Raw genomic sequence first — 17424 nt, forward strand, 5'->3', positions numbered from 1 at the left:
TTTCTTTAAGCAGCTGCATATTTAGAGGCTCTAAGAGACAACCGACATAACAGTTGGTTAGCCAAGAAGATGACTCCACCTCAACTCTAAATTGAGTCACAAATTCCTCTGAATGAGGCCGACTCACATTCTTTTACGACACCACGTGTGCAAAAGTGACCTGCTGTTGCACATGTTCCCTCCTCTTCCAAACAGAGCCAAATTGCGTTGTCCTCTTCTTCTGTTGCTTTAACTCTCTTATCCTCCTAGTAAACCGAGGTTGGTCACCTCTCGTCTTGGACGCCCTCTCAAGCCTGCTATATTTGGATAGATTCACTTGAACTTTCCATGTACCAATCCATATAGAATTCAATTTCTTTTCCAACGCATATGTGTCTACCACTCCTTGGAACCTAATAAATCCAAACCTCCGATTTCTAGAGTTGAGCTTACTAAAAATGAACACATCCAAAACCCGTCCCCACTCTGAAAAACCTTCCACAAATCCATTTCGAAGAAATGGTCAGGGAAGTTTGTGAAGAAAAAGGAAATATCCGCCATAACACCATCCCTCCCCTCACCGAAGTCCTTCTCAATCCTCACTCTCGCTTGATGAAAAACAGCAAAAGGATTAATTGAGTAACTTGTGAGTGAGATGAAAATGGGTCATAAGCATGCGCATACAACAATATCCAACCAGTCCCAAAGCTTCCACTGCATCTCTGCAATACATCACTAGGTTACTATTGAGACATCAAAACTAATCTTTCCATTAAGGAATCCATTTTACAACTTTTATTTTGCATAAACCAACTAATGTAATGGTAACTTTCGAAGAGATGATTAGGAGCCATAATTGACCTAAGAATATGGAAGAAGTTGTTGAAGAAGGGAGGAGACTTGAAAATTAGGAGTTTAAAAAAGGATATGGATAGAAAGGCCTATAGAAAAAATCTTATATTAATTTTGTCTTTTCTAATTTTTAGTTATTTCTCTTTGTCTTTATGTCTAACTTTTATTGACTCTTTATTTTACATTTTGTCTCTTTAACTAGACCTAAAATCAGTGTATTTTGGTATATATTTAGAACTCTCAAAAAGAAAGAAAAAATGGAAAAAATATTCCTTCTCGATAAAAATAATATTTCTTAGTGTTTCTAAACTTTGCTTAATACTTTCCAACAACATTGATACTTTTCAATCTTTCACAATACTTCTCAACAAGACTAATATTTCTCAATAAAAACCAAGTACTTGTCGAATCTTGCAAGACTAAAAATTCTTGGCAAGACTTCAAATTAAAATGACAAGGAATTATATTAAAATATAAATTATATATATTATATTTATAATATTATTCATATTAAGCTTAAAGAATATGATGGGATATGGATTGATGGTGATATGGATGCTTGTTTTCTTCTCACAGCTTTTTAACTTACTTTGCAAGGTAGAAAAAGTAGTGCAAAGACTTGATAAAGTTGGCCTTTCGTAGTAACCCATGGGTTAGAAAATTAATAACACTAATTGATAGTGTAAATAGATTAAAAAAAATGACTATAGCATAGAGACTTTAAATTGATAGTCTTTGTTGTTCTGTCCTTTCTATGATTAGCAAATTTGCTCAAGAAAAGGAAAAAAAAATGATACAAAGACTTAGTGGTGCATATTTTATGGGTTAGAAAATTAATTCACCCATGACTAGGAAAATGAAAAAAATGAAAACATTAAGTTGTGAATATTTGTACATTTTAACCTTTAAACCTCAATTATATAATGAATAGAGCTTAGATTTGAGATTTAAATATTTTGAGTTTTGATGCTTTAAGGATTAATGAAATTGTACTTACCCATATTTCATATATTTAAAATATAGTTTAAACATATTATGAATTAATTTATTAATAATAACATCCTAAAATTTAATATTTATATCTTTAACCGAACGATAATAATATTTAATCTACATAAGAACAATTTATAATAGGAGGGAGACTTGCTTCAACTCGTTATAATATATAAATTCTTAATTACTTTTTGTCATAAATAAACTAACTAAATAACTTACAAATATTTGATTAAAAATAACTTAATTTTAATTATCTATGATTTCACCTGATACATCTTCTAGATAATATTGTTTTGTAAAATTTCCTTATAACAATTTATTGCTTATAAATTCAAACAGTATTTGTTCTTACAGAAAGGGTCGAGAACTCTTGTTCAAGCTAATAACACAATCTTCACAGGTTGACCTTTCTGATGGTTCTTTTGGCTTCTCCTTTCTTGGTTGGGCTCTCCAAGTTGGGCTTTCGGCTTCTACTTCACAAATAGGTGTGTGTACCTGCAAGGCGCTCCGATGCCAAGGTCAAAAATAGTTTTACATTCATCAGATAAAAATTCACTCTGCCTTACCACTTGGTTGATCCTCTATTTATAGGGTTTTCTTATTGGGTTTATACTTTGTTTGGGCCTTTCTTTCTACACTCCATTATTATTTTTAACACATCCATTGATTTGGGCTTTTACAGATTTGGACTTTGCTACAGTGATTATACATATATGTTTATTTTATCCTCTATGTAATAGTAATTCTCGGCATAACCTTTCGATATATTCTCTCGGTTATACCTCTCGGTCCTGATAATAGAGTATTTATCAAATAAATATTGTTACTCCCATATTTTTTTATTAAGCAATTATGTTATAAGTTATTAACATATCGAAACCTATTTCTAGTATCTAAACATATTCAGTAAACTGAACCAAACGTAAGATAAATAACAAAAGGCAGCATCGGTAAACAACCATTAAAATGGAGGAATTCATGTTCACACAAATGCATTGAAAGCAAGTGTTTTTTATTTTTATTAGAAAGAAGTGCTTCTTGGTTATGCATATAAAACTTCTAATATTTATGATGCTGCAGACACATTTTTTCTCCGTTTTCATTAACCTTACTTTTTTTTCAGTTATTTACTTTAGAATCCAATTTCCCAAAATTCTTAGATAGGATGAAATTTTATATCACTATAAGAAAATTATCAAATAAAAACCAATTTTTCGAGACCAATAACTAAATGAGAGACTATTTTAGAAACTAATTTGATTTCTAAATTAGTTTCTATAATTGTGAAATAGTTTCTAAATTGATATCTAATTAGCTACCAAGTTTTTAACTACCAATTATTTATATTCTAAATTTGGTAGCAAAAATCTTAATTGCTAATTAGATACCAATTTAGAAACCATTTAACAATAATATAAACTAATTTAGAAACTAAAAATTTATTTAGTCCCTAAAATGGTATCTAATTTAGTTACTATAACAATTAATTATTTTTTTGTCTCTAAAATTAATTTTTATTTCATGATTTTTTTGAGTGTATTTGTGCAATCTATCTAACAATTTAATTTTTCTATACTAAATTTGTAAAATCAAATTCACATGTCAAAATCAGTATTTTGTATCTTCATTTTAAATTTGTCAATTTAATTGAGCAGGAGCAACGTGATTTTAGGATCGAAAAATTAATTAGAGGGACATAAAAAAGTGTGAAAGGCTTGTTCAAAATGTTCACATTCAAAATTCCTTGCCTTTTTGTCTGCATTTGGTTTACTTTTGGTGGAATATTAGAAGAATAGTTAGAGGACACAAATAACAACTTATTTTGGTTTTCATTGTAACAGCGTGTTTTTTTTTTTAAAAACACCAACAGGAACCTTATCCCCCTCCACCAAAGTACCTCTTTTATTTCTTTCTCTTTCTCTTTCTAAATCTTTCCCTTCTCTCTTAATATTCCCCTCCCAATCTTCATCTATTTTAGAATCTGATCGGATCACGTTGTAGCTGGCGAGTTAAGAAACATTTCTACCCGATCAGATTTTTAAACAGAGTAAGTTCATTTTTACTCTAAATATTCTTTGTTCTCTATTTTTTCTTAGGATTTAGTCATCAATCTTGGTGGGGTCAATTGAGAAGTTTAATCCTCTCAACTTATTCTATTATATACTGAATTTTTGTTATGTTTGTATAATTTGCATTAGGTCCGTAAATCTTGAAGCTTATCCAGACTGTGGGAAATAAAATTCTAGAAAGTTGCTTGGAAAGCAAGCAATTAAGGTAAGGGAAACTAAATTTAATTTTTAATAGAACCCTAGGCTAGAAGATCTGGTTGTGGAAGGGACGTGGTCCCAATATTCAATTTCTCTTGCAGGGATGTTGTGTGTTTATATATATTGGATTGCTTGTTTATATATTATTTAAATTTGTGGAAATATTCGATTTTGATGATTTAGTAGTAAAGTGTTATTTTTTTATGTCAAATAAAATTTTGAATGTTGTGGATCATATTTGGAATGATATTGTATGATCAAATGGTGTGGAATTGAATTCATACATTTGGGATAATGTATGGACTGATGTTTGATGTGTATTAAGTATTGATGCCTATGTGGTAACAGAGATCTCCGAACATCACTGATGATCTAAGTCACATAGACTAAGATATCAGGTGGTGAGAAGCTGATGGGGGAGTTCATGCACACCGTGACATATGAGATGCACGGCTTGAGTTGTATTGAACTTACCCTGATCTTTTCTGTTGGATTCGCTGGTAATCTTTGGATCAGGTGTTAGTCTCTGGTAGGACTTACTTAATACGGGTCTTCCGGAAGACGTTGTTTGTTGAATATTCTGGATGTGTAGATCCATGTGATATCTATGTGATTGCTTATTGTTGAGATTTGAAGAAAATTGAATAATTTGAGAAATTGATCATGTAACTTGGTTTTCTCTTTTGATTTAATTGTGTATATTATAAAATTCTATTTTCACTAGCTTACCCTTGTTTTTCTTGTTGTGTTTGAACTGCGATGACTATACTACGTACACGAGCAGATGATCTTACAGGTGTCTGAGGATCAGAAGAGTTTTAAGGCATTGATTTTGAAACTTATATTGTAAATATTTGTATTTCTATACGTCCTAATCACGTATTAGGAATATTTTGAAAAACTTTAAGCTTGTATAGAAATATGTAGAACCGGTATTGTAATAGTTATATGTAAATTTTGGGGTGTTACATTTAATGGTATCAGAGCGGTTCATCCTTAGGATAACCTGAGGGTAGTGGGTTTATTCTGTTTCTCCTGCGTGTAGATTTTTGTTTAAGTCTAGCCTCAAGACTTAGTTAAAAGTTTCTAATAAGATGTTTCACAAAATTGTTTTTCTTGAAATCTTGTTGTGTTCGAGTCAAGTTAATTGTTATGAATAAAGATGAAAGTATTAAGAATGAAAAGAATCTTGATAGAGTGGTGAGGGTGCACACTCATGACTGGATCAAGATTATTTTCTATCTTAATTCTAAACCGTTAGAGTACATTTTAGAGATAAGTCTTGATTGGTTTTGTATCTATTTTGTGTGATTATTTCTTTTAAGTTAATTTGTCTTAAAGATGTAGTTGGAAATTTTTAGTAATTTCTAACCCAATTCTTTACGTGCTTAGTAGATGGCACGTAGACCACCTACTCCACCTCCTCCAATAGATATGCCCAACTTAGCTCGAGCAATAGAGATGATGGCAACAACCTTGCAACAACAGAGTGTTACTATGGCATAACAACATCAGGCCGCCCTTCATCAATTAGAAACAACTAGATTAGCAGCAGAAGCATCTCAGTTTCATCAACAACCCCATACCTTTAGTCTATAGGACTTTCTGAGACACAATCCACCCAAATTTAATGGCAAGGTAAATCCAGATGAAGCAGACCAGTGGGTGAGAGACATAGAAAGAATCTTTGAAGCTACTCAATGCCCTAAAGAGAGAAAGTTATCTTATGCCATCTATATGTTTATTGAAGAAGCTGAGTTTTGGTGGATAGGCATGAAGAAAATGATGGAAGACAAAGGAGAAGATGCCACCTGGAGAACTTTAAAGTAAGATTCCTAGAGGAGTATTTTCCTGATAGTGTCAGATATGCTAAAGAAATTGAATTCATGCAGTTGGAACAAGGAAACCTTTCGGTCACTGAATATGCTACTAGGTTCAAACACCTAGCTAGACCTACACCCAGACCATGATTGAGGCTTGGAGATGTAGAAAATTTTGAGTTTGGGTTGAAGCAAGAACTTAAAGAAGTGGTGATTCCTATGTCCATTAGAGATTTCCCTGCTCTAGTGGAGAAAGCAAAAATAGTGGAAAGTTTGAAAAATTAGTAGCAAACTTGCTAAGACTCAAGTGGGAGGACCTTCTAAAAGCACACCCAAATATGAAGATAAAAAGAAGCCTTATTCCAGACCTCAATCCATCAGGAGTGGAGGGCCTACTTCTTAGTTGCTACCAAATGTCAAATGTTTTAGATGTGGTGGGGAACACATAGTTAAATTTTGTCCTCATCCAGTGCCAAACATTACATGTGATAGATGTCATAGATATGGTCATGCTGCGAAGGACTGTCGTGCCAGACTTCCAGTCCCAAATATTACTGGAGTGCAGCAAGATAATAATAAAAAAAAAAAAACCAAAGCTACTGGTAGAGTTTTTGCCATTAGTGGAGTTGAAGCTTCACATTCCGATAGCCTTGTTAGAGGTATTTGTTCTATCCTTGGAACACAATTATCTGTATTGTTTGATTCTGGGGCAACGCATTCTTTTAAATCTTTTGATTGTGCTAAGAAGCTTAAGTTGCTAGTCCGAGAGTTAGAATTTGAGTTGGTGGTATCTACACCAACAGAAGGTATTATAGTAACTTCTTCCATGTGTGCTAAGTGTCCAGTAATTATAGATGGGAGGAGATACAAAATCAACATGATTTGTATACCTCTAAAATATTTGGAGGCTATATTGGGAATGGATTGGTTGTCTTCTAATCATATCCTTATAGATTGCGGTCAGAAGAAGTTAATCTTCCCTGGATTAGAAGGAATGCAGGTTATCTCAGCTCATCAGTTTGAGAGAGAGATACAAGAAGGTGAAAATTGTTTTATGCTTTTGGCTTATTCTATAGTTACAGATAAAGTACAAAGAGAGATGTTTGTAGTTCAGGAGTTTATGGATGTATTTCCTAATGAGATTCCTGGACTTCCACCAAAGAGAGAGATAGAGTTTGCAATTGACTTGATTCCTGGAGCAGGCCCGGTGTCAATTTCTCCATACCGAATGGCACCAGTAGAGTTAGTTGAATTGAAGAAACAACTAGAAGACTTATTGGAGAAGCAATTCCTTCGACCTAGTGTTTCTCCATGGGGAGCTCCAGTGTTATCAGTGAAGAAGAAATATGGTTTGTCACGTCTATGCATAGATTATAGACAATTAAACAAGTTAACAATAAAGAATAAATATCCTCTTCCTAGAATTGATGACCTGATGGATCAGTTGCATGGGGCAGTTGTGTTTTCTAAGATAGATTTGCGCTCAGGTTATCGCCAAATTTTAGTGAAAGCGGAAGATGTTAAGAAGACTGCTTTTTGATCAAGGTATGGTCACTATGAATTTCTGGTTATGCCATTTGGTGTGACTAATGCTCCAGCTATTTTCTTGGATTATATGCATCGGATATTCAGACCTTTCCTTGATAATTTTATGGTAGTGTTCATAGATGACATCTTGATCTATTCTCGTACAAGGGAAGAACATGCAGAACATCTTAGAACTGTCCTGAACATTTTGAGGAAAAAACAATTATATGCTAAACTTTCAAAATGTGACTTCTGGATGTTAGAAATACAATTTTTAGGACATGTCATCTCTGCACAGGGAATATCAGTAGATCCTTCTAAAGTGGAGGTTGTACTTCAGTGGGAGTGTCCTAAAACAGTTACGGAAATTAGAAGTTTTGTCAGGTTAGCAGGATATTATAGGAGATTTATAGAAGGTTTTTATAAAATAATGGCTCCTTGACCCAATTGACTAGAAAGGATCTTCCTATTGCATGGACTGAACAATGTGAGAGAAGCTTTGAAGAGTTGAAAAGAAGGTTGACTAATGCTCTTGTATTGACAATCCCTGATACCAATCAATCTTTTGAAGTTTTTTGTGATGCTTTCTATCAGGGATTGGGTTGTGTTCTGATGCAAAATAAGAAAGTTGTTGCCTACGCTTCTCGTCAGTTAAAGGTGCATGAAAGAAATTATCCAACTCATGATCTAGAATTGGCAGCAGTTGTCTTTGCTTTAAAAATATGGAGACATTTTCTCTACGGAGATAGTTTTAATGTGTTCAGTGATCATAAAAGCTTGAAGTATTTGAATGACCAGAAGGAGTTAAATATGAGGCAGAGGAGATGGATTGGATTTTTAAAAGACTATGATTTTCAGCTAATATATCATCCTGGGAAGGCAAATGTTGTTGCAGATGCGTTGAGTCGAAAAAAAAATACAAATGTCGTCGCTTATGATTAGAGAGCTAGCATTGATTGAAGATTTCAGGAGTATGAATTTGGAGGTTTCCATGTCTTCAAATTGCATTAGTTGTAATACACTTGTTATAACTAATGAATTTCTGGAGAAGGTGAAGGAGAAGCAGTTGGAAGATTCAAAATTGAAGAACTTCATGGGCTTATTAAATACTGACAAAGCTAAAGACTTCTCTTTAGGAGTGAATGGTATTTTGAGATTCAAAAATAGAATATGCATACCAGAGGATAATGAACTAAAGCAAACAGTGTTATCTGAAGGTCATAAAAGCAAACTCAGTTTACACACAGGGATGACCAAGATGTATCAAGATCTCAAGAAGTCTTATTGGTGGCATGGCATGAAGAATGATGTAGCCAAGTTTGAAGTTGCTTGCTTGACTTGTCAGAAATCAAAGATTGAACATCAATGACCTGGAGGCATGTTAACTCAGTTAGACATTCCAGTGTGGAAGTGGGCTCTGGATTTTGTTACCCACTTACCACGTACTTTGCAGAAGCATGACCCTGTTTGGGTTATAGTGGACAGGTTGACAAAGACAGCACACTTCCTACCTATAGAATTGAGAATCTTTATGCTGAAGTTGGCCCATATTTACATAGATGAAATAGTCATATTGCATGGTGTACCCTCCAGCATAGTTTCAGATAGAGATCCCAGATTGACCTCCAGATTCTGGAAAACACTTCAAGAAGCTTTGGGGACTAAACTCATACTTAGTTCAGCATACCATCCTTAGACTGATGGACAATCAGAGAGAACTATCCAGTCCTTAGAGGATTTGCTTAGGACTTGTGTGTTAGATCATTTGGGCAGTTGGGATGAAATTCTACCACTGGTAGAGTTCACTTACAATAATAGTTACCAAGCTAGCATAGGAATGGCTCATTTTGAGGCATTGTACGAAAGAAAGTGCAAGACACCTCTGTGTTGGTTTCAGGATGGTGAGAGTGTGTTAATTGGACCAGAATTAATACAACAAACCAATGAGAAAGTCAAAATGATTCAGGAAAGATTGAAAATATCTCTCAGCAGGCAAAAATCTTATGCAGATCAAAGAAGAAGACCTTTAGAATTCTCTGTGGGTGAGAATGTCTTTTTGAGAGTTACACCGTTCACTGATGTAGGAAGAGCACTCAAATCCAAGAAATTGACTCCTAAGTTCATAGGACCTTATCAAATTCACAGGAGAATAGGCCTTGTGGCTTACGAAATTGCTTTGCCTCCTCCTTTAGCTAACCTTCACAATATTTTTCATGTATCTCAGCTAAGAAAGTATGTACCTGATCCCAGTCACATTCTAGAGTCTGATTCAATCCAGGTGAAAGAAAATTTGTCATTTGAAGTGAAGCCAATCAGAATTTTAGATTCACAAGTGAAACAACTTCTTGGAAGAAGTATTCTCATGGTGAAAGTATTATGGGATCTCATCTATGGAGATTCCACTTGGGAAATTGAAAAGGAGATACGAGCAACATACCCTAATTTTTGTAGTTGGAGATAATGTAACAGCGTGTTTTTTTTTAAAACACCAACAGGAACCTTATCCCCCTGCACCACAATACCTCTTTTATTTCTTTCTCTTTCTCTTTCTAAATCTTTCCCTTCTATCTTAATATTCCTCTCCCAATCTTCACCTATTTTAGAATCTGATCGGATCACGTTGTAGCTGGCGAGTTAAGGAACATTTCTACCCGATCAGATTTTCAAACAGAGTAAGTTCATTTTTACTCTAAATATTCTTTGTTTTCTGTTTTTTCTTAGGATTTAGTCATCAATCTTGGTAGGGTCAATTGAGAAGTTTAATCCTCTCAACTTATTCTATTATATACTGAATTTTTGTTCTGTTTGGATAATTTGCATTAGGTCCGTAAATCTTGAAGCTTATCCAAACTGTGGGAAATAAAATTCTAGAAAGTTGCTTGGAAAGCAAGCAATTAAGGTAAGGGAAGCTAAATTTAATTTTTAATAGAACCCTAGGCTAGAAGATCTGGGTGTGGAAGGGACGTGGTCCCAATATTCAATTTCTCTTGCAGGGATGTTGTGTGTTTATATATATTGGATTGTTTGTTTATATATTATTTAAATTTGTGGAAATATTCGGTTTTGATGATTTAGTAGTAAAGTATTATATTTTATGTCAAATAAAATTTTGAATGTTGTGGATCGTATTTGGAATGATATTGTATGATGAAATGGTGTGGAATTGAATTCATACATTTGGGATAATGTATGGACTGATGTTTGATGTGTATTAAGTATTGGTGCCTATGTGGTAACAGAGATCTCCGAACTTCACTGATGATCTAAGTCACATAGACTAAGATATCAGGTGGTGAGAAGTTGATGGGGGAGTTCATGCACACCGTGACATATGAGATGCACGACTTGGGTTGTATTGAACTCACCCTGATCCTTTCTGTTGGATTCGCTGGTAATCTTTGGATCAGGTGTTAGTCTCTGGTAGGACTTACTTAATACGGGTCTTCCAGAAGACGTTGTTTGTTGAATATTCTGGATGTGTAGATCCATGTGAGATCTATGTGATTGTTTATTGTTGAGATTTGAAGAAAATTGAATAATTTGAGAAATTGATCATGTAACTTGGTTTTCTCTTTTGATTTAATTGTGTATATTATAAAATTCTATTTTCACTAGCTTACCCTTGCTTTTCTTGTTGTGTTTGAACTGCGATGACTGTACTACGTACACGAGCAGATGATCTTACAGGTGTCTGAGGATCAGAACAGTTTTAAGGCGTTGATTTTGAAACTTATATTGTAAATATTTGTATTTCTATACGTCCTAATCACGTATTAGGAATATTTTGAAAAACTTTAAGCTTGTATAGAAATATGTAGAACCGGTATTATAATAGTTATATGTAAAATTTGGAGTGTTACATTCACTATTTTCATTAGGTATTATATGCTGCTTATTTCAACTTTTTATTCATAAAATTTGAACACCAATATTAAAAAATTGACAACAACTTTCAAATAAGTTCCAATTAACCGAGATAAATTTTTTATTGTCTACTTTAATTTATAAGTTTGAAGTTAAATTTTACAATTTTTTACGTAAAAAATAATAGAGAGACCAACAAAGAAGTGTAATAGACGTTGTAAAAGATTTTAGTGAAAAATATGTCAATCACGACATTAATTTTACATTGAATTTCCAAAAAGTTGATTTAAAAAGAGTAGTGATATTTTGTTAAACTTTTTTAGCTTAAACACACCTAAGTGTGATCTAAAACTTCATATTTGTGTCGGATATGCTGACATCATCCGTGTAATATAAAATTTTACAGTGTTTCTTCTCCATTATAGTTGCGGTGTGCGAATGAGATAACAACAATTTAATTTTCTTCATTAATGATAGTAATTTAGTGATTCTGTGGTATCCTTGCATTTTGTTGTTCCATTTACTAAGGTAGAGGTTTTTCTTCAATTATATTAGAGCATCATTTTATGAACAAACTGTGGTTGTTTTTGAAGATTTCAATCATGATAATCCATGATATATCTTTTCATTGGATTGTTGTTGATATAACCATCAGTTGATATTGAAATTTAGTTTTTGAATTTAATGTGTTATTTAGTTTTGTAAGTTTATAATTATACAATTGAAATTAATTTTTTCTATATATAGGAGTAAATTTATAAGTTTTTAAAATTGTAATTTGTACTTTATGAAAAGTATAAAGGATACAAGGACTAATTTAAATTGTTTAAAATTTTAGGGATTAAATTGTAAGAAATTTATAAAATATATTGTATGAAATTTACAGGAAACCACTTAGTTTAGATTTAAAAAATATTGTTTGATGTATTAATTTAATTTAATTTTCATGTACACTTAGCAAACCTTAATTTTTGTTTGAGATTTAGTAAATGGTTAAACATTAATCGTGTGTTTTAAATCTTGAATTGTTCGATTGGACAATATGAAAAATTATTTTTCATAGTTTGTTAATCATACTTATTATAAGTGTAACCTTAAATTTAATGTAATTTCAGTTCAAACTAAGATACATACTTGATTGTGATGTGTTCTTTGTGACCACTTTTATTTCATGTAATTTGGAGATCAATGTATAATACTACAATTTTTTTTTATCAAATTTAAGATAACAAACTTAGTTTGTACATGTTAAAGAATTATGAAAAATATTTTCCTGAATAGGTAGGGTCTCACCTTGAATTACAAAAGTGAGAATCACAATGCATGGTTGATGATAATGAAATTTGTATCCTACGTAGTTATGAACTAGAGTTAAATGAATACATGTCACGTTAGTGAAAAGTGTGAAAAGGAGTTTGACGAGAAAAATCCCAAATTCTTTAGAGTGAACTCGACTGGGCAAGTCTTGGGCGAGTTCCTCTAGAGTGAGCTTGCTTAGGCGAGTTTGAAAAAGTTTTGAATGTTCCAACTTTCCCTTTTCATCTTGTCTATTCTTCTTTAGCCATTTTCATCTCTATTTTTCCCTAGAATCCTGAAATTAACACAAAATTAGGAATAAAAAGTTCTTATTCATATTATAATTACAAAATATGTAAAACGGTTTAAATTTATAAAGTAGGGGTTGAATTTAAGTTATTTTATCAATAAACATCTATAATTGTTTGTCTTTTAATATAAAATACTACTCAAATATGACATTTAACAAAGAAGAAGCAAAATCTTTTTCTTCTAAGTGTGCTTTGTCCCTTTCTTTTTCAAATGATCTTGATTTTTCATAAAATTGATTTTCCTTTAGGATAGTTAGAAGAAGAAGGAGAAGATTTTTGAAAAAATATTTTCTCTTTAATTGTTCCTCTACTCTAATACAAAGTTGAACTAAATCATTTAAATCATTAAAAGATAAAAACTCAACTTTATCCCGAATTTCATAGTTAAGACCACTTTAAAATCAAGCTATGGTGAGTCTAGATTCTTCTTTAATCCCTGACCTGAACATAAGTAACTTCATTTTGTACATATATTGTTCTACAGTCATATCTCTTTAGGTTAACCTATGGAGTTGGTACATTAGTTGTCTATCATAATACAAAGGTACACATACCTTTTTCTAAGGATTGACTTTAAGCATTAACTTGAGTCAACTGAAGCCAAGTTAAATTCAACATGAATGTCTTAAGTTTTCAATTAAGATTACTAATTTTTTATTTAATTCACATGACTAAAGGGATGAAAAAAAAAAGGTCCAATAAAAAAGTTTACATTTCAGAAAAAAAAAGATGTTTAAATGTTTTATTTAATTTTGATTACTCTTTAGAAATGTGATTGATTAAATGCTAACCTTTAATGCAGGACGTGGCTAGATTATTGGAGTGATTTATTACATATAATATTATTAGTAAAATTGTTTTCCTTTTATACAATTTTATATATTAGACCATAATTATTTTATAAATTCAAAAGATTAACAAACATTCAATATGTTCATCATATCATATCTAATAAGACTAAAGTTCTAAACATAAACACTTGTGTATAGATGTTTGCTAACGATTCTCACAATACAATTCTTATTAAATAGAACTCATCACTATTTAGTGATATTACATCAGAAAATATATTGAAGTTTCTTCCACACATGATCAAGGAAATGAAAATAGGTATTGCGCCATGATCTACAGATGAACAAAGGACCAATTACTATCCAAAATCCCATAACAAATCCAATTGTCATACTGACAAAAAACCAGTTCACTCCATGCCTATCACTTCTTCTTTTATTGTGATCAAAATTATCAATTTTCTCAGTGGGGTTGCAATTGAAGTGTAGTGGTGGCCCGCAAAGATTGTTGCCAATAAAGTTGGAGACGTCGAAGGTTTGCAATTGAGTTCCTGATGGAATTTTACCCTTCAAATGATTATAAGACAAGTTTAACATACTGAGAAAGCTCAAATCTGAAATGGTTGGAGGGATTTGACCGGAAAGTTGATTCCTTGAAAAATCGATGGTCAATAATGATCTCATATTACCAATGCTTTGTGGAATATGACCAACTAGTTGGTTGTGTGAGAAGTTCAAAAATATCAATCCATTTAAATCTGTGAGTTCTCTTGGTATGTCTCCTACTAATTGGTTATTTGACAAATCAATACTTGTTACTAATCCCAAAATGTTTTTGTACTCGTCTCCTCGTCCTTTCACCCAAAGGACCACATTGGCTTTACTATCATATGAATATTCAGATGTATACTTTATAGCATTTAAATAGATGATAGGAGTTGTACTTTTATTCATCTGCGTCATGGCCTTCAAGCTATTGAAACAAGTAGGTATCTTTCCAGTCAAATTGTTTTGTGCAAGGTCCAAAATCTGAAGATGACTCATATCACATATTTTATTAGGAATATGACCCAAAAATCTATTTGATCGAAGGATAAGAACTTTCATATCTAAAAGATGTTCTCCAAACCAAGCTGGAATTGTTCCTGAAAAGTTATTTTTGCCAAGATCTAACAAAATTAATTTTTTGGTCTTCTTCAAAATGGTAGGAAATGTTCCCGAAAGTGAATTGTTACGAATGCGTAAAGACTGTAGATGTACCAGGGAACCCATAGATGTGGGTAAGTTTCCAACAAAATTGTTGCTTTGTAAATTTACATCCACTAGATATGGCCAAGCGCCCCAACAATCGGGTATTTCTCCTAACAAATTATTTGATGCAAGACTGAGAAATTCCAATTGCATTGGCTTGTCTTGATTTTTGCATAAAAAATCATCCATGGATTTGGATAATGAATTGCTTGAAAGATCTAATGAAGCCACACCATTTGAAAGATAGGGAAATCTGCCACTTAAGTTATTTGCACTTAGATCAACAACAATGATAGATATTGGATTTGTTAGTGTACTTCCAAGCTCACCATGGATATGGTTATAAGAGAGGTTTAGAAAATAAACTTTAGAAAATGTTGCCCAAAACCAAGTGGGAATAGAACCTAAAATCCCTGTGTTAGACATTTCTAAATAACGAAGTTTGTTTTGTGATTGAATCCATGATGGAAAGTTGGGACCTAATTGCCAATAGCTCATACCCAAACGGATAAGCTGGAAAGTGGGATACCAACTGGGATGCACTTTTAAAGTCAAATTGTTTCTTGATGCACGAAACTCAATCAAGTTGGTAAGATTTGTAAGATCATTATCCATGACAATTCCTTGAAAATGATTATCACTAATATCAAGGTATGACAATTTAGAAAGTGATCTAAGACTTTCAAATGGATTTCCATTGAATTGATTATTCCATAGATTGAGAAATCTCAATGATGAAAGTTTTCCAAGTGATCTTGGAAGTTCACCACCAATTTTGTTGTCACGAAAATACAGTGTGACAATATTTTTATAAACCCCAAATTGATCTGTCAGATTGCCTGAAAGTTGAGAACTTTGAACTTTAAGTGTTCTAAGCTCATGGGAAACACAGGGAGCAAGAATATCTAAAATTTCATTAACATGTTGGTTGAGTTTGAGATATGAGAAATCTATTTTTCTTAAGTTGCAGAGATTACCTAAAGACTTTGGAATTGGACCTTCAAGTTGATTGAATGCCAAATCAAGTTCAACCAGAGAAGTTACATTTCCTAAGGCTTCAGAAATAGTCCCATGCAAATTGTTGTTCCTTAGGTTCAAGAATGTGAGATGCTGAAAATTACCATAAAACCAATCAGGTATAGATGAGAATAAATTTGCTGACAAATCCAAATTTTCAAGAAGTGTGAGGTTTCGAATACCATCAGGAACTGGACCTTCAAACTCGTTTAACATTAAAGAAAGAGAAACAAGTTTCTTTAGTCCAAACACCCATTTTGGGACAAAAGAAATTGAAGGAGAATAATTAATCTCAGAGAGATCAAGAGTGAGGAGAGATGAGAAGTTAAGAAATGATGGTTGATTATACTGAAAGAAGGTACATAGGGACAAATGTAGATGCATCAAAGAAGGAAGAGCTTGGAGAGTGTGAAGAGAATGAAATGATTGGTAAAAGGTTGAGCATCCCAAATCAAGATATTCAAGCTTTGAAAGACTTGATAGCCAATCACTATTTTCAATAAACACATTTCGAAAGTCAAGGTAAACCAAATTGGAGAGATTCCCAATCTGAGAAGGAATTGTTCCGTAGACAACATAACTGAGGTCAAGGTAAAGCAAATTGGAGAGATTCCCAATCTGAGAAGGAATTATTCCGACAGTAGCAGAACCAAGGTCAAGATAAAGCAAATTATAGAGATTTCCAATGGCAGGAGGAATGTCTCCCATGAATCCAGCATTAGAAAGGTTGAGGTGAGTTAAGGAAGTCATTGTTCCAAGGAAAGAAGGAATTGACATACTTTCAAAACGATTTTGGCTCAAGTCCAAGTAATTCAAATACTTCAAATCAACCAAACAAGGATTTATCTCTCCACCAAATTGAGATGCAGTAAACTCTTCCTTTGCTTGTCCATAAGCTTCATTGAATGCAAAACCAAGACCCTCATCGAAAACGGGAACTGGAGTGTAGAGGTGCAGCTCTGTAACATGGGATGTAATGTTGTTGCACACAACTCCAACCCAGTTGCAGCAGTTGGAATTGGCAGTAGCATTCCAAGAAGAAAGCCTATTTGAAGGATCTTTGAGATGATCTTTGAACTTCAACAATGTCTCTCTCTCACTTTCAATGCACACAGTCTCTCCAAACACACTAAAGAAAAACCAACAAAGATGAACAAACACCATCATTAAAATGGAGGAATTCGTCATCACACAAGCTCTCTCTCTCTAAGAAACTAATGTTTTTTCTATCACAAAGAAGTGCTTCTTGGTTATGCCTATAAAACTTCTTTCTAATATTTATACTGCCGCAGTGCCTTTTTCTTTTTGCTCTATTTTCATTAAAGTTTGCCCTTTTCTAACTATTTATTTTAGTGTCCAATTTGCCAAAATTTCTAACAATTTTAATTTTCTATACTAAATTTATAAAATCAAATTCACAAGTCAAAATCCGTAACATACTTTGTATCTTCTT

The 17424-nt window shown here is 32.8% G+C and overlaps 2 protein-coding genes across 2 annotated transcripts; one reads left to right on the plus strand and one right to left on the minus strand.

Moving 5' to 3' along the window:
* The first annotated feature begins 9278 nt into the window (after window positions 1-9278).
* Window positions 9279-9902, plus strand: LOC137838808 (uncharacterized). The gene has a single exon (XM_068648031.1). It carries the CDS (start codon window positions 9279-9281, stop codon window positions 9900-9902), a length of 624 nt encoding a protein of 207 aa, XP_068504132.1.
* Window positions 9903-13891: 3989 nt separating this feature from the next.
* On the minus strand, window positions 13892-17219 carry LOC137837632 (receptor-like protein EIX2). Its single transcript, XM_068646699.1, has one exon. The coding sequence runs from the start codon at window positions 17157-17159 to the stop codon at window positions 13971-13973; it is 3189 nt and encodes a 1062-aa protein (XP_068502800.1). The 5' UTR covers window positions 17160-17219; the 3' UTR covers window positions 13892-13970.
* Between the last annotated feature and the right edge of the window lie 205 nt (window positions 17220-17424).

This window comes from Phaseolus vulgaris, chromosome 4, assembly GCF_000499845.2.
Source record: "Phaseolus vulgaris cultivar G19833 chromosome 4, P. vulgaris v2.0, whole genome shotgun sequence".
Classification (NCBI taxonomy): Eukaryota; Viridiplantae; Streptophyta; class Magnoliopsida; order Fabales; family Fabaceae; genus Phaseolus; species Phaseolus vulgaris.

What these genes read in the sequence shown, in the direction of transcription:
- LOC137838808 (XM_068648031.1), top strand. Translation starts at nt 9,279, where the DNA reads ATGGCTCATTTTGAGGCATTGTACGAAAGAAAGTGCAAGACACCTCTG.
- LOC137837632 (XM_068646699.1), bottom strand. Translation starts at nt 17,159, where the DNA reads ATGACGAATTCCTCCATTTTAATGATGGTGTTTGTTCATCTTTGTTGG.